General features: G+C 44.3%; 1 protein-coding gene across 6 annotated transcripts in view; it reads right to left on the reverse strand.

The window, feature by feature from the left end:
• LOC119861738 (LIM domain containing preferred translocation partner in lipoma) overlaps positions 1-22,377 on the reverse strand; it is a 523,166-nt gene that overhangs the window by 86,536 nt on the left and 414,253 nt on the right. For all 6 annotated transcript variants that reach the window (XM_043491737.1, XM_038417228.2, XM_043491736.1 and 3 more), the window contains one exon: positions 1,976-2,099. In XM_043491737.1, the coding sequence (XP_043347672.1) occupies positions 1,976-2,099 (124 nt within the window). The remainder of the gene's footprint in view (positions 1-1,975; positions 2,100-22,377) is intronic.

Here is a 22,377-nt window from a genome sequence, read left to right on the forward strand (position 1 = left end):
TTCTCAATTCAAACTAATAAAGTGATTAGTTGACAGCTATCTGGTATGCTACAATTACCATGGCATTTAGACCTCAGGCAGAAGATATTTAATGCAAATCAGAGTCAATGTCTCTGCCCACTTGTCCTTTTTTCTGATTATTTGATCAATGTGCCATATGAATCTTTAGCTTGTATGGTCTGTGGTACTATACTAAATAAATGCAGCCTGGCTACAAAGGCAGAAAGATTGGTTCAGACAGTTAACCATGCAAAGTCCAAACCCTTCCCCCCCCGCTTCCATCCTTAATTTTTTTCCAAATGGGTTTAATGCTGGTGAAAGGTGCTGGACTGATAGCCCTGGAGGGTGGCTTTCCGTTTTTATCCACAGAATGGATACAGCACAAGCAGCAGTAGAGTGAGCTCCCTCCCTTCATGGACATGTCAAAATGCCTCTTTTGTACATGAAAGTCTAGCTCAACCTGGATGCAAGTTTGGAATTTTTTTTTGAAGTGACTTGTTCAAGGACTGTCTGGGTATCTGGTTTTATCATCCCATGTGGTTCTGTTCCAGGCTGGGTTCCCACCCCCCACACACACACTTTTTTTTTGATAGATGCACAGTTAGCTCTGGATAGTTTCTCCAAAGTCCTGTATGGCGCACAAGAGGTTGCGCAGAACTGAGGAGGAAGTCTACAAAACAGCAGGGCACATGCTAATCACCTCTCTCCTTCTGGTAAATGATGTTTAAAAGAAAACTGAGACTGGAGTCCTCAGGTTGGATGCACTAGTCAATCCCGGTGACCTGATAATTAAGTGTGATCCGTAGATTGTTCAGTGCCCAGCTTGTATGTCATCTGCCTGAGCTAAGACTTGGGTTTTTGCAGATTGCTGGTCTCCTAGCTTGCTCCACGGCCATTCAGTCTTTGACCTTATTGCTGAGGATAACATGGCTGGCAATTTCTGACTGGTTTGGTGATTTGGGCACCTACACTGGGTGCTAGAACCAGTTCACTCATTTAATTTCATGTAAGCTAAACAGCCACTGGGTGGCAAATGGCAGCTGTTTCCAATCGATGGTCTTATCAATGACCTAAAGTTGAAGGGTTTTATATCCCATTCCCCTGAGCCATACAGCCCCCTCTTTCAAAAATCATACTCTGAAAGCAGTCATCTAGTGATGCAGCATTAGCCTGCAAGACATAAATATTTCAGCTTCACAACTATAAGTGCCAAGCAAAACTCAAGCTCCATTTCATACCACTGTGTTTCCCTGACAAATCTATCTGCCAAGCTTATGAGAAATTGAAGTGCAGATAGTGGGAAATCTCAAGAATGACTGAGTTGCTTGACTTCACCACATAATCCGAAGCTCACACTAACTTGTATTTTATACAGAGGCATGAGATACCACAATTAAATACCTTTAAAAAGGGAATAAGTGCCTTGCCTCTTTCAGACAAACAAGATGACATGGTTCATAGAATCACAGAATACAAGGGTTAGAAGGGACCTCAGGAGGTCATCTAGTCCAACCCCCTGCTCAAAACAGGACCAATGGTTATAAGAAGCTATAATCAACCTTGGCATATTTCCACTGAAGTCCATTGGGCCAAGTGGAATTGTTCTTGCTTACACCAATGTAAGTGAAATCAGAATCAGGCCCTATGATATTACACCAACTTACACCAAGGCTGAATTTGACCCAATAGCTAAAGAGGTTGCAGACTGATGGTATCAGAAAGAACCAGACACTGAAACATTGAACTTAATCACTGGTGAGAGTTTAAAAATACAGTTATAGAGCATCAGATTTATATTGAAACTACAGAGGGTTCCCTATGAACAATTACACTACATGCTCAAGCATACCAAACAAATCCATCATTACTAATGCCACTGCATTACCAGTGCGGCTGTCAAGTCTCCCCATTACAGAGCGTGGTAAGTAGATCAAAAGGCACTGGGTAGATTTATTCAACGTGACACGACACTTACCGAAGTAGTCATCAGAGGGCGGATTCTCCATGTCGTATAGCATCTTCTTGGTCAGATGTTCCAGCTCATCCTCGGGTCTGAACAAAGGAGCGTCTGACGCCGAGCCAGAGGCAGGGTACCCACTCTGCAGAAGGGAAGACACATGCTGCTCATGAAGTTTCAAATCAGCATTAAAGTGTCCACCAACGCTGCACATGCCCGATGTAAGATAGAAAGGTAAAGAAAATTCACTCTATTGGCTGTTTGGCTTTCAAGCTCGCTCGTGAGTCTTATTTTTCTTCTCCTGGGACCCAGTGGGTTTGGACAAATGAACATCCTATTTAATGAAATGAAAATAGATGGCTCAAAACTCTAAACAATTTCCATCAGAATGAGATGAGTAGGTATTACTAGAAGGGATGTATGTACCCAGTAATTAGACAGGCTAGCAGACCTTTGGACAGACTTGAAATAAGAAAGAAAGAAGGAATTATGCTAAGGATAATCAAATATAAGCATTTCCTAATAAGAAAGGTGTCGGAGGTTTTAGAATTGTCTTCCTAGGGAAGTGGTGGAAGGCCCGTTGGCTTGAACCACTTAAAACTAGACTGGACACAGACCCAGAGAAGATGCCAGAGGGAACAGTCTTGCATTTGGTGGAAGGGATAGACTAGGAGAGCTAGTCTCCAGGGACTAGATATATTTTCTCTTTAGTATGGCTTCCACAGAGCCAAGTCCTGATCAAAGGAAGTTTTGCCATTCATATGAAGGGCACCAGAATTTGGCTCACAGATCTTAGATCTAGCAATGCAAACATTTTAACGTGTGCTTAGAAATGAGACCTCTTGGCCTTCATGTGTTAAGAGCTGGTGTGCAGTATCTGCTATGTTTTCCAGTGAGTTGTCTTAAGAAAACAACAAAAATATGGAGACATCTTGAGAAACAGGGAAGTATTCTAGTGCATCAATGTACCCTGGGAGGATCTTAGAAGCAGTTAAGTACGGTGTGTGTAATTCAGCACAAGGGTCATTACAGAATTAAAAGATGCTGAGATAAGATTTCCAGGCATATACAATTTTCTTGAATAACCTGTATGCAAGAATGAACTTGTTTATGGAATAAAGTATGGTTAAAGTCAGGGTGACTTATTTGGTTAATTGCTGCTTTCATCTAGGATTTCATTTCAGATCTATACCTTAGGATCATTACTCTAGAGGCAAATATCAGCACAGGCTATCTCACGCACATGCCTTTTCCTATACCGTATACTCATTTAAATGTGGATCAATGGGTTACATCGCTGGAGAACAACATATTGGTCACCCTGGTGATAAACATTTAACTTACAGAGACTGCAAAAAATCATACAACTGACCTGATGAATCTTTCGAACCACTTGTTAACCAAGTACAACAGCACCCCCACTGACCTGTCTAAACACACCAGCTCTTTCTTTTCAAGTAAGCGGGAAATTCTGTACTTGACATCAGTCAGGTGGAGGAGTTCTTAGAATTGTGTTCTGTGATAACATCTCCATCAGCCTCATTCTACTGAGATGCTATACTCCAAATCTGAGAGAGACAAGAACTCAGAAAAGCATCACTGATCTTTTGGTTTTACCACTGATGACTGTTCTCAGTCTTAAAAAAAAAAAAAGGAAGCCAAATTTATAAGTTTGATCCCTCTTCTGTTCAAATCAGGTGTATCAATTTTTCCATTACAGATATGTCCCATGCTTTTGTATACCATGCCACTACACTGGGCTGAAAGTCTATTTCCAACAAGTAACCTGTGAAGCCTCTAGTTGCAACCAGGAGTTGAGAAATTCAGTTGTATAACAAGAATAAACCAATTCCTATTGGCAGTCTCAGAAACAGACAAGGAGTCACTAGGTAGGGTACATTCTGTCATCAGCTTCACCTGTTCCCATGTTTTGAAAATGTGGGCAGATCCTCCAGGACCTTCCGTGCTCCTACAATCTCCCCAGTAAAGGTCACTGCCTAAATTGGATATTTTCTTCTTTTAAGCAAGTGAGATACCATTGGAATGAAAGTTTGAAACAATCTTCTCAGACATTACTAATGGATAATGGAGGTTGACCTTCCTATTCTATAGCAGGACGACAGATGCTGGAAGACTTTTGATCAGTCCCCCCACAGCAAAAAGTCGATTTCTCACTATGTATTCATTTTCATGAGATAATTTGTATCTGTCAATGTGTTTCAGTTTTTATACCTCCCACCCCCCTCAAAAAACTGATTTTTTTTAGTTTTCAACAACCAGAATCAACAACCAAAAATTGGTTCTGGGTGTATTGACCAAATTCTCACAATTCCAGGGAAAACTGTCAATCTGAACAAAAAATGTTCATTATTTTGGAGAGAATAAAATACATAATTGACCAGTTCTAGTCAGGAGCTATTTCCCCTGTTATATCTCCCTTCAATATCACTATCCCATTTTTCTTGAAAAGTCTGGTTTTGATCCTTCCACGCTGCTGAGAATTAATGCCTTTCAGTGTACATGTTTGAAATAGCTTCTCAGCTCCACAGAGCTGCCTCTGCCTGATGGTGAACCCTTTTAAGGATGTATTATTAAAAAACTGGGCCTTTTTTTTCTTTTTTGCTTCTTTATGACAAATCATAGATATCAGGGTTGGAAGGGACCTCAGGAGGTCATCTAGTCCAACCCCCTGCTCAAAGCAGGACCAATCCCCAACTAAATCATCCCAGCCAGGGCTTTGTCAAGCCTGACCTTAAAAACCTCAAAGGAAGGAGACTCCACCACCTCCCTAGGTAACCCATTCCAGTGCTTCACCACCCTCCTAGTGAAAAAGTTTTTCCTAATATCCAACCTAAACCTCCCCCACTGCAACTTGAGACCATTACTCCTTGTTCTGTCATCTGCTACCACTGAGAACAGTCTTGATCCATCCTCTTTGGAACCCCCTTTCAGGTAGTTGAAAGCAGCTATCAAATCCCCTCTTACTCTTCTCTTCTGCAGACTAAATAATCCCAGTTTCCTCAGCTTCTCTTCATAAGTCATGTGCTCCAGCCCCCTAATAATTTTTGTTGCTCTCCGCTGTACCCTTTCCAATTTTTCCACATTCTTCTTGTAGTGTGGGGCCCAAAACTGGACCCAGTACTCCAGATGAGGCCTCACCAATGTCCAATAGAGGGGAACGATCACGTCCCTCGATCTGTTGGCAATTCTTCTACTTACACAGCCTAAAATGCCGTTAGCCTTCTTGGCAACAAGGGCACACCGTTGACTCATATCCAGCTTCTCATCCACTGTAACCCCTAGGTCCTTTTCCGCAGAACTGATCCCTAGTTTGTAGCAGTGCATGGGATTCTTTCATCCTAAGTGCAGGACTCTGCACTTGTCCTTGTTGAACCTCATCAGATTTCTTTTGGCCCAATCCTCTAATTTGTCTAAGTCCCTCTATATCCTATCCCTACCCTCCAGCGTATCTACCACTCCATCCAGTTTAGTGTCATCTGAAAACATGCTGAGAGTGCAATCCACGCCATCCTCCAGATCATTAATGAAGATATTGAACAAAACCGGCCCCAGGAGTGACCCTTGGGGCACTCCGCTTGATAACGGCTGCCAACTAGACATGGAGTCATTGATCACTGCCCGTTGAGCCCGATGATCTAGCCAGCTTTTTATCCACCTTACAGTCTATTCATCCAGCCCATACTTCTTTAACTTGCTGGCAAGAATACTGTGGGAGACCATATCAAAAGCTTTGCTAAAGTCAAGGAATAACCCGTCCACTGCTTTCCCCTCATCCACAGAGCCAGTTATCTCATCATAGAAGGCAATTAGGTTAGTCAGGCATGACTTGCCTTTGTTGAATCCATGCTGACTGTTCCTGATCACTTTCCTCTCCTCTAAGTGCTTCAAAATTGATTCCTTGAAGACCTGCTCCATGATTTTTCCAGGGACTGAGGTGAGGCTGACTGGCCTGTAGTTTCCTGAATCCTCCTTCTTCCCTTTTTTAAAGATGGGCACTACATTAGCCTTCTTCCAGTCATCTGGGACCTCCCCCGATTGCCATGAGTTTTCAAAGATAATGGCCAATGGCTCTGCAATCACATCTGCCAACTCCTTTAGCACCCTCGGATGATTGTGAACTCTCAATGCCTAATTGAAAGGGTGTCAATGAATCTTTAACAGTTGTGTATTTTATCCAGAATATTAGTTAGTCATTGAAGGTAAAGATGTCTTAACAGTCAAAAACCAAGAGCTTTAAACCGTTTGGCTAAACATCCCTTCCATTCTCAAATGCTCAGTTTCCTTCCCCTTGATATCATCATTTCAGGCATCAAAGAGACTTCAGGGTAGACAAGTCCTGAATTCCTAATGTCAAAAATAAGCGTGAGGGTGGGGAGGAGAAAACCAACCAACAAAAGCCTTCTCTATCCATCCTGAAGAGGTCAAGAGGGGCACTGGCCCAAGCACCTATATTTTATTCTTCTTTGCAGGTCACCTTTAATTCAAATGAAGTAGGATTCCTGCTGAGACCTTTACCTGGTAAGGATACTTCCCCTGTGAGGCTACTGGCAGAACTGAAAGTGAGGTTCCATGGAACTGCCATCCACTTCCAACAACAAAAATCCTCTGAGATCCCAACCCGGTCGCATTTAGGGCATGAGTTCCTGGCCTGTGAGTTGTGAGCAGGTTTCAGGGGTCATAGTCACCTTTCCTATATTTATGCATGATTGGGAAGGGTGTTCCAAAACTTTTTCCTGTTGTAACATAGGTGGAATGGCAAAGGTAGAGCTAACCACTGACCCTAGGATAACACTCACCCCTGTACAAAGGGCCAGTATAAGTTTCACCCTAGGGGCTTATGGGGGATTAAATGGTGCATAAGCTTTGCACCGGATCTCTGTCCAAGGGAGAACATTGCCCATAAGTGAGACACCCCTCAGTGGGACTGTCCATGGAGAAAAGAAACTCACATGAGCAAGAGTTTTAGAACTGGCACTTGACCCAGAAGCCAATGGCCAATATTTTAATGAAATTTTTTAAAAAGTCCGGTAATAATAAATAATGTACCCCTATAAAAGGCTTATTAATAAAACAATTAGAGCTGCCAAATTTAAAGCATTTAATCTGGGTAGAATTTTTACCCCCCAGCATTCTCTCCTTCCTAAGAGCAGATCATGCATCGCACTTGAGCATATATTTGAATACAATGAGCATAGCCAAGGATTTATTAGCTCTGGAAATCAATCAGGCAACCAAACCTCTTAACATATTATTCTATCAATGGTGGGTGTTCTTGTTTCCATGCTGAAAAAAAGAACGACCAAACAATAGTTCTGATTTTTAGTTAGTTCTCCCGTGCTTTTTGTGTAGACTAGGCAGTGCAGCTTCTGAGAGGCTGATGGCTTCCCTTTTAATACACTGCTTCTTAAAGGTTTCAGAGTAGCAGCCGTGTTAGTCTGTATTCGCAAAAAAGAAAAGGAGTACTTGTGGCACCTTAGAGACTAACACATTTATTTGAGCATAAGCTTTCGTGAGCTACAGCTCACTTCATCGGATGCATTCAGTGGAAAATACAGTGGGGAGATGATTTATATATGCAGAGAACATGAAACAATGAGTGTTATCACACATACCGTACGTGTGTATCACTCTCATTACAGTGTGTATGATAACACCCATTGTTTCATGTTCTCTGTGTATATAAATCATCTCCCCACTGTATTTTCCACTGAATGCATCCGATGAAGTGAGCTGTAGCTCACGAAAGCTTATGCTCAAATAAATTTGTTAGTCTCTAAGGTGCCACAAGTACTCCTTTTCTTACTGCTTCTTAAAGATGCCTAAAAGCCCCACTCACAATGAAGGCCCCCACTGCACCAGGCAGTCTATATACACAGATTAAGAGACAGCTGCCTCGCTGAAGGCCTTACTGTGTAAATAGACAAGATGGAGAAAGCATCGATTTATGGACAGGGAATTAAGGCAAAGGGACTCAATGACACAACCAGCGAGTCTATGGCAGAGGTGGGAATTGAACCCAGAGCTTGTGAGTCACAGACAGTGCAAACTATGAGTGTGAATAACAGAGTACACTGAAGAGTTGCAATCTAACTGCTTGGTGTGGATGCTGCTGGTGCAAACTAAAAGGTACCTGGTTTGCATTAACATAGTCCTGCTTGAAAGAGGACTACGTTAATGCAATTCATACCCTCACTGTCCGTGCTGTGGCACGGTGTAGACAAGGCCAGTGCCTCCCCCCCAAACCCATCTTTCCTCCTTCTGTGTTAGAATGCTAACAAGTCACTTCACATCAGCTTGCAGTCTGGCTACTGAGACCCCATGCTAAGGATCTCCACAGCGGGTCCTCATAGCTGAAGGAGATTGTCTTTCTTGTGCCCCATAGTGCACAAAATGGTCATCAGATGCACACAGTGCCTCCAATCCATCCCCCCCTCCAAGTCCCTGTTGCATGTCAGCTAGGGTGACCAGATGTCCCGTTTTTATAGGGACAGTCCTGTTTTTTGGGAACTTTTTCTTATATAGGTGACTATTACCGTCCACCCCGTCCCATTTTTTCACAATTGCTATCTGGTCACCATAATGTCAGCTGCAGGCAGCTGTTGGGAGCTGGGCTCTGAAGGACTCAGTGGGCAGGGTGGGTAAGTTCTTGGCCTCTGCTATGCAGGAGGTCAGAGTAGATGTCCCTTCTGGCCTTAGAATCTATGACCCCCCCATGTCCCCAGCATTGGCTTCTCTCATCTCCACACCCCCAGATCAACTCCTTTGAGGACAGGGCCCTTCACACCTAACAAACAGGGACAAGGTTTGCCCCGAGGGGAACATACTGAACTGCCACAGGTTCAAGCTTGTCCACGTTTGTCAGAGTTCGGAGGCAGACACTCACCACATTGTCTTTTAGCTGCAATAAATGGGGAGGTTTGGAAATGCTGCTGCAATACTCTGCCCAAACAACACATTTCTGCATCAGCCAGCCACAGTCCTCAGACAGTGTCTAGTGAAATAATCAACAACAAATGCCGATGATCACGCTCAGAGCATTATTTATTTATTTTTCCTATAGACACTACATATGAATGCCCAATGTTTAAGAAGAGCTAAGCAGAACCTTTTCCCCCATTGCACTGCTCAGTGCATGAGCATCCAGAAAAGCATGTTTTCATGCCTATAGTCAAGGCTGGTACATTTGGTGAGAAAGGGGAAAAGAAATACATGATGCATCCTACAGTCTGATCTGTAGGGTCTGTTTCAGCAGAACTATCTCCTTCCTCCTGCCTTGAGTCAGGAGGTAAAAATATATATATATATGTATATATATATATATATATATATATATATATATATATATATATATATATATATAGGGGTCTGTAGTCTATGCAGAATTGCAGGGCAGGAATCCTGGTTCCCATGGCTTCATTTGTTTCACCAACCCCAATCACAAAGATTAGAAAACTGACCAATCAAAATGGAAAGAAGCCGTCCCCTGGAGAAGGCTAAGCACTCTTATAGACCTCAATACCGCCACAGCTACACATAATTCTTCTTTAGCTCAAGTAGTAGAGGACCATGCTTCAAGAGCAGGAGGATCTCTCCTCACTGCTGCTGGGAAGTACCAAGCGGCCTCGGTGAGTAGCACAGTAAGAACTGTTGTAATAGTCCTACACTGCTATGCATTCACGTACACACAAGTATATACATTCTCCGAAGCACTTGGTTAACTTGACACAATGGAAAACAGCAGCATTCCAAGGGTTAAGTTTCAATTGGTCTCTCACTCTGCAGTAGGAAATATCTTTATGCTATAAACAAAAGGAAGTGACTAACATCTGTGCCACCCTCAACATTCTGCAACAAAATCTGGCTCATCTTCCTCATTAAAGTTCAGTTCCTAAAAAGCCAGGTGAAGAGGAGCAATTGTGTGGAATCAGTATGCAATTATTTGGTACCATAAGTCAAGGTTTCATTTCAATAGTTAGCTTCAGCTTTTCTTTCCTTTTTCTTTGGCACTCAAGCCCTCAATGAGAAGCATCTATCTTGGATTTACCAACTACACAGTGCAGGGTACTTTGGATTTAATCCAGTTCGTTATCCAACACCCTCCATCCCCCTACTCAAAGTTCCACCCAAACGGGTAAAAAAACACCATGCAAAATCAGCAGACATCCAAAAATTATGAGCTAATAAATAGACCATCATTCAGGGTACACTGTACATGTTCATTTTTCTTATTCCTTTGCAAATGATGTATAAGAGGTTCCTTCTCTCAGAGAGAAAATAACTTCAATTACGTGTGCTCAACTAAAGAAACATGGAAAATATCTTCTTTTCAAAAGGTAGAATTAGCCCAATTTGGAACTGAAAGGCTGCCAGAAACATCTCTTGCTGGTATTTACTTTCCCTTTCATTTATCCTTCTTGTTCAGCTGCATAAAGTTTTCAGCTCCCTTCTACTCCACAGACACACACACAGCACTTTCTGACCACATAAATCATCACTAGTTAGTTCAACAGTTGACGACCCTATCAAGGGCTTTTTACTTAGTGGTATATGTAATCAGAACACTCCTCCGGAATGCCTCCTAGTAGTTGGGTGTGGTATTGCATGCCTTTTCTCACCCCCAGAATCCCCTGTAGGCTGCCAGCTGACATTGGTGGTCTTCCATGGCGTGGCCTTCCAGTTAAGTCACAAAGTCCAACTGAATTACTTCTGGGGTAGTACAGAGACCAGTAAATTAAAAGTCCTGTTGCCCCCGCTAGGGTCTTCAGCCCTGGCTCTGGGCCCTTTAAATTCAGTCCTTTGTTCAGGCTCTCAAATAAGCCCAGTGCCCTTCTTGGGGGTTATGCCACTGTGGCTGGTAGTGGAACTCAGGTGCTCCCACTACTCCAGGGACCCTATAAACAGACCCCACTACTCAACCCAGGTCCCTATAAACAGCAGCTAGGCATGGCTTGATTTCAGTTAGTTGCTGCTTCTTTCCTGGGCCTTTTCCCACCCAGTCACTTTTAGCTTCACCCTTATCTCAGGGTCAAAGTTCTGAGGGTCTCTCTCTTCATTCTAACACAGCTCAAGTAAACGCAGCCAGAAACAAAGTCTGGAAATCAGGGCCGCCCCTAGCAATTCTGGGGCCCTACGCAACCCCCCGGCGGGGTGTGTGTGTAGGGCCCCAGGCTGGGGGGGAGCTGGCTTGGGGGGCAGCAGGGAACCATCCCCCAGCACTCACCGGTGGCACGGCTGAGGCTGGGTTGCTGCACTCCTGCTGCTGGTGAGTGCAGGCCCAGCCCAGCTGCAGAGTTCAGGGGAATGGTACCGGCGCTGGGGCGGATCAGGGGCGGGGAAGAGGTGGGGGCCCTGGGGAAGAGCCGGAGCAGGGGCTGGAGCAGCACGAGACTGCACAGGGCACCAGGAAGTTTGGTGCCCCAAATTTCCTGGTGCCCTACACAGCTGCATGCTTTGCGTATGGGTAAGGACGGCCCTGCTGTTTATCCCTCAAGCTCTGGTGGCCAGAGTGAAGCACCCTTCCCTACCCCTCTGGTTCTAGCCAGGAAATGACCTGCTAAGGCCCTGGAGGTCCATTTATCTGAGCATGCTGGACTCTGATTGGCTGCTTCTGTGAAGCCTCGCTGGGCAACCTTGAGGATCCATCTTCTCTGCTCCTTTCCTAGGAGGACTGTGGGGCCTCCTGAAGCAGAAAAGGCCAGGTACACCCTGTCACAGTGCGCAAAGCCAATCCAGTATGACTGAGAGTACTGGTCATCCAAACTAGCTGCAGGTTTTCAAGCAAGATGATGCAATGAGATGACACATCCCTCAAGAGAAGAGTTCCTCAAGAAAAAGGGATATGAAATGGAAACCAACTAACCCTTCCTCCAGACAAGACTAACTGGAAAAAAAAAGTTCTAATCCCTGGTTTAGCAACTGTTGAAATGTTACAATTGCACAAGCACAGACAGGTTCTTCCAGGTGGACTTGTCTAGAGGCTGTGACAAGTCACTAGGATGTCAGAACTCCTGGGTTTATTCTTGGCACACAAGTAATTCAAGTGGGGAGTCTTTAGAAACTATCTGGATGAAGAATGGGTAGAAACATAGGAACAGCCACATTGGATGCAGCCAGTGGTTTGTCTAATCTACTAGCTTCTCTCCAGCAGTAATGGAATAATTTACCCACAGGAAAAATTTCCTCCTGATCTACAATTGTTAGATGTTGGCTCATGAAGTGGGAGAGTTTATATCCATGACAAAACTTATAATATAAAATATAAATATAATATAATATAATATAATATAATATAATTCAGGAAGTTCTTGATATCCATATACATTTCCAGTCCTTTTTCCAATCCTGATAAACTCTTGGTCTCAATGATCTCTTGTGGCAAGTAGTTCCACAGTTCTATAATGAGGCTAACTCAATATTGTATGAAATACACATTTTCTTTTATCGCTTTTAACTGTGCTGCCTTTCAATTTTATCAGATGTGCCCTTGTTTGTGTGTTATTCTCTCGGGGCACGGCTCAACAGGGAGGGCATTCTGGCGAAGATTTGCCAAAAACTGAGCCTTAAAGTTATGCTCCTAAATTAAGTGACCTCAGATCAGTAATGAGCTGTTGGGAACTCAAAGCTTTTGAAAATTAGGTCACTTACTTAGGTGTCTAAATAGGGACTTAAGAGCCCTAGATAGGCTCATAGTTTTGGAAAAAAATTTGAGCCCCATGTTTAGGGGTAAATGGAAGTTTTGCTATTACATTCAATTGGATCAGTAACTGGTACCTTAACTTCTCTCCAAAATCGGTTCAGTAATATTGCACTGATACAGGGGTGTTAATTAATCAATCTCCGTAAAGCATTATTGAGATCCTAGGGCTAAGTGTTGTAGTAATTTTCAAAAATGGTAATAAATGAGCATAGCTATTTTGTCCTTGAATTCTGTGCATTCCATTACATTCAAACAAACTAAATAAATTATCACTAGTCCTCATGTTTGTGCTAATGTTTTGCATCAGGAAGCGTTGGATTGTTTCTGCTGCATGATATAAAGGTTGGATAATATTTATATGTAGCACCTGTTCTGTGCACCGAATGTGACTGTGCTACATGATACCTTCCACTTTCATAGAGAGACATAGCGGGAGAGATAATATCTTTTATGGGCCCAAATTCTGTTGGTGAGAGAGACAGGCTTTTGAGCTTACACAGAGCTCTCCTTCAGGTCCGATTTATGACATTCAAGGATAAGAGGATATTGACTATGCTTTTTAGGACCAAATTCCTAATAAAACCAAATACCAAGAACCAAAAGCTGTTTGCAATAGTAATGTTGCCTTGTTCTCTTGGGAATTATTGCCAGTTTAAACTACGCTCCTATAAAGCTCAAAATAAAAGCTGCACTTGGCTTTTCACTTACTTTTCTTACTATATGTATGTACAGTAGCTAGCACAATGAGGCCCTGATCTTGGCTGGAGCTTCTAGGCACTACCATAATACAAATAAACCCATAATACTAATACATCAGTGACACCTTATGGTATGGGTTTAAAGCACTTGTTCTACTCTGTAAGAATGGAGGTTCCATTTTCATTGTCTCAGTGTTGTTTTCTGACTGACTGAGGTGAATTTTAGTCTGTTCAAACTGCCTCCCCTGCAAACTTCTCTGGGCTCTGAGAGTCAAGCTGGGTTCTTTCCTTCTCACAGCATCCCCAGTAATAAAGATTCTCCAGGCCAAATGATGACTTCTTGTGAAACTCCAACTGCTCCTCTTCCCTAACAACCTACATGTCCAGTGACTGGCATCAAAACATTAATTAATTTAGCTTTACTGCCCCGGTGGCTAGGAGATCAAAGTCTGTATTTTAGAGGGGACACCACAGCCATCTTTCGATCCCCACAGACTCTCTGGCTTGGCCACGGGGCTATCTGACATAGAAGAGGTGCTGCTGATGCTTTTGAGCCCCCTGTTGTCATCGGGACTAGACGTTTTTGGGCCCTGGTGAAGTTGTGGATCCTTTGCCTGGAGAGATGATAGGCCAGACTGTAACCTCAGTGGCACTGGTGTAAACCTAGTGCAATTCCAGTGAAGCTGGAACAGGGCTGCTGTAGAAAGCTAGCCATGAGTGAATGGCACCCCAAAGGCATAATGGCCAGCCACTTTGCGCTCATTCCAGGATGCTCTAATGGCTCAAAATTTACACTTCCTGAAACAGCCTTAAAACATAATGAGAGAATAAAACTTAGCTCTTGTATAGCACTTTTCATCCAAAAAAATCTCCCAGCGCTTTTGAAAGTGTGACAGGGTCAGGCCAGATGGCTACAGGAGAGTGATTTTTTTTTTTAAAAATCAAACTGAAGTTTATTAGTAGCCTAGATGGCATGACAGGAATTTATGATTGTGGTCTCTCTTTCTTGCCTTTGTACAAGGCTAAGAGAGAAACATTGGCTACTTTGACAACCTTGAAGAGGACACCAGAAATGTCACCAACAGCATGAGCCTTCCGACCAAAGTCAGCAATGTTCCTCAATGAGCAATTTTCCTCAATGAAGTTCAAGCAACTATCATTAGGATAGAAGGCAGATATATTAGCCCCAGGTTAAGTAGATCCCTTTTCCCTGGGTAAGGTAACAGGGAAGGTTCCAGAACAATCAGGAACTTTCTGGAACCAATTAAGGGAGACAGGCTGATTAGAACACCTGCAGCCAATCAAGAAGCTGCTAGAATCAATTAAGGCAGGCTAATCAGCGCACCTGGGTTTAAAAAGGAGCTCACTTCAGTTTGTGGTGCGTGCAAGGAGCTGGGAGCAAGAGGCGCAAGAAGCTGAGAGTGAGAAGGTGTACTACTGGAAGACTGAGAAGTACAAGCATTAATCAGACATCAGGAGGAAGGTCCTGTGGTGAGGATAAAGAAGGTGTTGGGAGGAGGCCATGGGGAAGTAGCCCAGGGAGTTGTAGCTGTCACGCAGCTGTTACAGGAGCCACTGTAGACAGCTGCAATCCACAGGGCCCTGGCTGGAACCCGGAGCAGAGGGCGGGCCCCGGTTCCCTCCTTCCCCCCAACTCCTTACTTGATACTGGAGGAGTTGAACTGGACTGTGGGTTCCACCAGAGGGGCAGGTCTCTGGCCTGTTCCCCGATCCACTAGGTGGATCAGCAGAGACTGCGGGGATTGTTCTTCTTCCTTTTCCCTATGCTGGCCAGTGATGAGGCTAACAGAGTGAATGGCAGATTTGAGCCACCAATGTGGCCAAACTGAGGGCTGCCATGAACCTCTGAGGCGAGAAAATCCACCCATAAGCGCAAGACCCACAAAGGCAGAGAAGGAACTTTGTCACAAAAGGTACTATTCAACACCTTGGACAGGCAGCGAAAGTGATGCCCAGAGAGACGAAATGATGTGTCCAATATCACACAGTAGGTGTAGTGGTAGGACAAGGAATAGAACCTGTGTGGGGCTCTTTGAATCACAGTTCATTGCCCTGTCCACTGCACTGCAGTGAGTGGGTGTCTCACCATGAGTCCCACCATAGTACTGGAGGGGTGTGGGGGAAGGGGAGTGTTTGTAAGATAAATGCCATCTGTGCCGTGGTTCAGGTTCATCGCTTGTTTCAAAAACAGCCTCTTTCAGCTGCAATGCCTTAGCAGGTAACGAAAACAGAAGTAAGGGTGCATAGTTTATGCTTTAAAAGAAAAATAAATTTCATCATTTTAGTGTCAATGAAAGCACCTAATTTTGCATGTGAAACCTGCATTCACAGCGTATTAGCAGTTAATATATATATCCTGCTTGCCAGATGCCCAAATAGGTTAGAAAAGAGACTTAAAAGATGCAAATCGGGTTTCTGTTTTAATACACGAAGAAACTTCAAATCATATCACTTTCCATCAACACGACGTGTTTCAGTCTCTTTCTCTTCATGTGAAAACTATAACAGCAAACAAATGGTTAACCAAATGTATTTAATCCACTTGATGTAGTCTCGGTTTTAGTCAGCAGAGTCACAGGCCATTACCTCTCCCAAGATACTAATGAGTTAAATGAAGACTACATGCTTTGCTTAGCATTTACCAAAAAATCATTACAGGAAAAGTGTTGCTCATGTTTAAGCGCGTGCATGGTCTAATGCTCATAGGAGGCAGGCTAGGTGCCCAGGGTTTCTGGTTCTAGCCCCAGCATGTTACTTAAACAACTCTCCGCTAGTGCTGTGTAACTGGGAGATAGTCATACTTAGCTGCTTCAAAGGGGAGGGGGATGCAAGTCTTAACATGCTAGTGTTTGCAATGTGATCTGAGATCCTCAATGAAAAGTGGCATTACAACTGCAAAGCATTATGATTAATTATCCTTATTGTATTCTGTGCTGTCTCTCCCCCCTCTGCTTTATCTTTGTAATGTCTATTTATATCAGATGATCCTCAGGGCAGGGACCTGTCTCCCTACATGCCCTGAGAATGCCTAGCACACTGTGTGCTATATAAATAATAATGATAAATAGCAACCACACAGACTAGAAAAACAGGGGTGGCAAAAGGAAATCACATTCCTACTGGGATCATCTAATCACTCCTTTCCTACGGATAGGTAGGTTTTCCCATTTTAGTCACAAGCCAATCTAAGCTTTATTGCATTTTTTTCTTCATCAGAATCCCCCAAATCTTCTGCTGAGAGAGATTTTTTTTCCATTTAGATCTGCACAATCTTGCATTTCCTGAATGAGATCCTGTGTTCTTCTTTTCCTTCTCTCCATCCCACACCCTCCTGCTTTAACAGAACGTTTGGAACAAGTGTCTTTGCAGAGCAGTCTGGGAGCTCTGAAAGAGTAGTGTGCTTTAAGTGCTAAATATTATCCTTTGACTTTCAAAGCTCACATGTGAATAAGTGAAGGAAACGGAGGTAGTAACTTAATGGTTAGAATGAGCACGTGGAATACAGAAGCGCTGGACACCCTGGTTTTCCACTTTGCATGTTCCTTAGCTTCTCCATGGCTCAGTTTACCTATTTGGTATATTAACCAGAGCTGGTCAAAAAAATCCAAAAATTAAAAAAGTTTTGATGATAAAAATTCCCATGTTCAACCAGTTCTAATAATAATACCTGACTGTTATGAGGCTGAATTCATCTGTGTTTGTGCTTTGAGATCCTTCAGGAAAGATGTTATAGGAGAGGAGAATGCTGCAAAAAGGCTACTGATATCTCAAGGAGATACAAAACAAGAAGGGGAATCTTGCACGATGCTGTAGGGAACAAGCCGCAGAAGGTAAAGCACCATGATGAAGTCTGTAAGTAAAGTAGGACAGATAAGAATTTATTCTTTAGTTTCTGCTATGCTCTCCGAGTCTCCTTCCACTTTATGCATCCTGCCCTTATAGCTCTGCTGATGAATTTCCTGATGCCTACGAGAGTCCAGCCTCACTGAATTTAAAGCAATGAGGTTTCCCCAAAAGCAGGCTCAATGAAACATTAAGGTGAGCTCCCTACACTTTGCAGGTCTCTCTAGGTTGTCCAAGTCCTGGCTCAGCCATCTAACATCATGGCACACGCTTCTGGCAAGGATGTATGTTCTCATTCAGAGAGAGCCACTGTTTTGATGGCAGGTGATGGACTTAGGATAATTCACAAGGACTGCCTCCATTGACTCAGCTGCTGGTCTCCCTACAGCATACTGGGAGAATGGAATCTTAATAAAATAGCAGGTAGGGGCTGACCCCAACAACTGGTGGATAAAATCTTTTAAGACGATGGTGAAACCACTATCCCCTCCTGTGGAACAGACGCGTTCACGATCAGAGTTCTGTTTAGTTCTAGTCTCAACTAAAAGCGCAAAGGGTGCTCAGTTCTCACCCAAGTGAACAGATGCCATGGATGGGTGTTTGCCTAATAGGCCAGTCAGGTGAGCCCATTGGTGCCAGTTGGTGGCCTCTCAAAGCCAATTGGCCATGATGACCACTTTGCTTCAGGGTGGTGTTGTGCTGCTAACTAATGAAAGGCAGAAGCTACGGTACAAGTCACATTGGCACTATAAGGGGACTAAACTCAACATTCCAGACATTTGCAGAGGGGTAAAATAATTCGGAGACAGAGGTAAGGAGGTGGGGCAGAGGGTAGTGGGCAAACATTTAACATGAGATTTGAAAAGAGATGGAGAATCAATGAATTAGAGCAAGGCTGGATGTTGCATTTCAAGCCCAGAAAAGGCACAGTCCAAGCTTTCAAGATGAATGCAGTTACAGCATTAACTGTAGCAAAGGCTCACATGTTTCACTGTCAATTATCTTGGGATAACCAGAAATAATATTTTCAGAACGCAGCAGTGCCAAGTTCTGAGGTACACTTGGGGAAAGAATCCATGCCAAATGCCTGTCATGCAGATTATCATTTATCTCGTCCAATGTACTTATGAAAATGATCTCTAATTTGGCTTGCAGCAGTAGAAAGTTCTCCACAAAGTCATAATTCTCTGGTTACACAGCCCAGGATAGTTAAATACTATTCAGGTAAAAACTTCAAGTGTTCCTTGAAACGTTGTCCCTGTGTAGTGAACATCTCACAATCAGCAGGAGGTGAGATCTAAGCAAAGTGCAGGAGAGGTGAAAAGACTGCCCATTTTGGGGGCTGCCCTGTAGAATCTCCAGGTGCAAACTCAACAGACTCTACATGGTGACTTGGGCCAAGACCTGGCTGGCTCTTGGATGGGGGATATTCAAGGGAAAAGCACTGCATGAAGCCTGCTGAGGATTCAGTAGGTGGCGACCTTCCTTACTCAACCTGCATGCACCAGAGGTAACTAAAGGTTGCTGTGCTCTTGAAGGTTGCCATAGTTTCCTTGATTGGGATGGAGCACAGGGGGTTGTGCAACAAGAGGGGAGCAGCCCTGTAAAGTGCTGGAACAGAGGAAGTACAGTTCCAGCACGGATAGCCAGAACACTCTATGTTGCTGGAGTCAAAGGGAAGAGCAGAGGCAAGCCTCAAGCAAGATCAAGGCCCCATTTTGCTGGAGACACAGGGTGGGACAGGAAAATGGAGGCACAGAGAGGGTGGCTCAGTGGCAGAGCCAGGGGACCAGAATCCAGGTGTCCTAAGTCATAATCCGCTGACTTATCCACTGGATCATGCCATGGTCCCCCTGGGACTGATCATCATCATCAGCAGGGCCAGCTCTAACGTTTTTGCCGCCCCAAGCAGTGAAAAAAACTGCCGCCGTGGACGGCAAAAGAGAGAAGCTGCTGCCGATTTGCTGCCGCTGCAGAAAAACAGCCACCCCTTTCAAGCTGCCGCCTCAAGCTCCTGCTTGGAACGCTGGTGCCTGGAGCCGGCCCTGATCATCAGCCTCTAGAACAGCCATGGGGTCTTGCGCCCCAAAACATGTAGCGAAGTAGAGGAAGAAACCTGGACTCTCCCATGCGAGACACAGCAACGTCACATCCTAACCCATGCCCTGTGGTGGCATCTATCGCACTGATATGCACAGTAATCACAGACCTAATGATCTGCCCCATTCAAGGTGCTAACTGCCTGAAGAAAGTCAGCATTGTTCCAAGCCCACAATTTAACCGTATTTCTGTGCTGCCTATTGCACAAGTCTGGGATTGACTACAACGAGGTCAGGAAGAGCTTGATGACTCAATAAATAAGAGGCGCTTGAGAGACTTAGCAGAACTGACAGCTTAACAAGATCCATGTTTAACTGTCAAAACATTCCCCAATGAACAAAGATGCATCACAGAAGGCTGTCCACATGCCTCCTGGGCAACTGATGAACTTATCTTGCTAATTGGTCAAGCAATGCTTCGCGCAGAACGGAGTGAAGTAAAGGAGGTTGCAGCATATCCAATTATAGCGGATGAGGTCAAGGGCTGCAGCAAGAACGAACAAGTGGTCTGCAGTGCTTCACGGTATTAAGATGATCACTGTGCCTGTGAAGGGCTTTTATGTTTTGTTCAACAATAACAACAACAAAATCCCTGTGTCTAATGATCAAGCAACTTTCATGGAGTCTGAGCAGAGTCTGAGGGGGAAAAAAAATCTTTGTACAGCCCATTTAAAAACGATAGGCCAGATCCTCAGCCAGTGTTGATCAGCATCAATGAGCCTAAGTGAACAAGGTACCGGAGTAAGCATAGCCTGTTTAAAATGCACAGTTTGAATCCAGCAGTGATTGTCAAAGTGCAGCCACCAGGCTAAATGGAGCCCACAGAGCCAACAGCTCCGTTCAGCTTTAACAGGGAGGTGCAACTCACTCAGAATACAGTCCCTGGGCTGCACAGATCAGGAGTGAGCATCACACACAGAGATCTATTGCCTGCAGGCTGCACCTCTGCTCTGAAGAGGAGGATGGCTGAAATCTGCTTCACTTCAAGGCCCTCCTCCCTCTCCACCTGGGATCCTATTACTCCTTCCAACACCTCTGTGCTCAGACCAAGCCATCCTTCAGGATTTCCCCCAGCTGAGCCAACTCCAGGCCTTCTTTTTGAAACCTCTTGGCCTGAAACTTCTTTTCAGAGGGCATAGGTACATAGGACTGGAAGGGCTCTCCCGGGCCACTGAGTCCTGACCCTCTTATTGCAGGCAGCCTTGTCATCCACCTATGTTCATAAACTTATCAAGCTCCATTTTAAAACTAGTTAGGTTATTTGCTCCCGACTGCTTCTACTGGGAGGCTGTTCCAGAACCTCCCTCCTCTGATGGTTAGAAACCTTCTCATTTCCAGCCTGAATTTACTCATCCCCAATTTATTCCCATTTGTTCCTGTGCCACCGATGTCCTTAAGCTTCATTAGCTCTTCACCCTCCCTGGTGTTTACCCCCCAGAAGTAAGTGCCAACAAGCAATCAGACACCCTCTGAACCTTCATTTTGGGAGGCTAAATAAGCCAAGCTTTTTTTGTCTCATCTCCATTCCCCGGATCATCCTCATAGCTCTTCTCTGCACCTGGGACAAATTGAATTTGAATTCACATCTGCTGCACCTGCTCCTCCAATTTCCATCTAAACACCTTATCTTCAAAGTGCATCATGAATTTCAAAAACACACGTAAAATACTTGGGACCACAAGACACCTCCACTAGCCGGCTGAGAGACTATGTAATCCAATTGCCCTTGTTCACTTTCTACTTCACCCCTGCCCGCTGGTGATGTCTGCTGTTCTAAGCTTTTCTGGGTGAGAGATTCTGCCCACACTTGTGGTGTACAATGCAGTGCACATCTGCACCACTACCTGAAAACTAATAATGCACTTGTGGGTTTCAACAGTGCCTGAAACCATAGTCCTTTATTTCAGCCCTGAAGTGTTGGCTACACAGTACTCAATGCAACCGGGGCAAGCCAGTGAAAATCTATAACCACCACCTTAGCCTGACTCTGCTTGAACCCAAGTTTTAGTCTTCTTGCAGGACAACCAGAACAGGGTCTAGTCTGAAGTTATTTGATGGTTTCATTCTGGTTCTTATCTCCCAAAAACATGGCGGGGTGAGATTGCTGGTGTGCTGAGACCACTCAGAGACCTCCATTGTGCTGACCAACGTGTTCTCACTCCTTGTACACCTGTTCTGGTCTGTCTGTATCCCTCTCTTGTCTTGAACTCAGATTGTGAGCTTGGTGGGGCAGGGGCTGTCTTTTTGTTCTGTGTTTGTACAGCACAATGGGGTTGCGGTTCAGGACGAGAGCTCCGAGGCACTACGGTAATACAAATAAATAACAGAAAGCATGATCAGAAGTGGCACCACTGCTTCTGTTTTCAGCAGAGAGGCCAAGGACCGAGTGGCTGTGGACACCATCCTTCCCCTATCACTGCGTAAGGACCATTTCTCCATCTTAGGTTTTAGGCTCATCGACTGCATGATGTGGGGAAGCTTGCACAGCCAACTGCCTGGGCCCACTGGAGAGCAAGGGGGGTTTGTTTTTAAACCTCCAGGATTGCCTATCAGGCACTGAATTCATTTAAAATGTCCCTTCAACCAGACAGTTGGTGCAATGAGTCTGTGAGAGCAGAAGATAAATTGTTTGAGAAGTGGGCTTAGCTGCAGCTGTTGAGATGGCAAACATGCTCAATCAATCTGTTGTGCAAAGCTGAGAGTGAGCTGCTGGGAAGGGGGAGAGAAGAAACGCACTTGGTAAACATCAACGAGTCCATCCCTACAACGCTGCCTTATGGGAAAACAGAATGGCAGGGGATCATCTAGTCTATTATCTGGATGGCTGCAAACCACAGGATGGTGTTTACTACCCAGTACCAGACATCACCTGAGGAGGAATGGAAAGTCACTTTCATAATTCGCACTGATAATTGCTCCCATCCATGCAAGTGAGCAAACCAAAGTGCTTATGCGCATGACAGCACTGCAATCACGCGCTTCGTTTTTAAACCCAAAATAGCACAAGGCAGACCACTGAGAGGCTAGAACATCACATGGCGC

This window comes from Dermochelys coriacea, chromosome 9 (genome assembly GCF_009764565.3).
Source record: "Dermochelys coriacea isolate rDerCor1 chromosome 9, rDerCor1.pri.v4, whole genome shotgun sequence".
In the NCBI taxonomy this organism is placed as follows: domain Eukaryota; kingdom Metazoa; phylum Chordata; order Testudines; family Dermochelyidae; genus Dermochelys; species Dermochelys coriacea.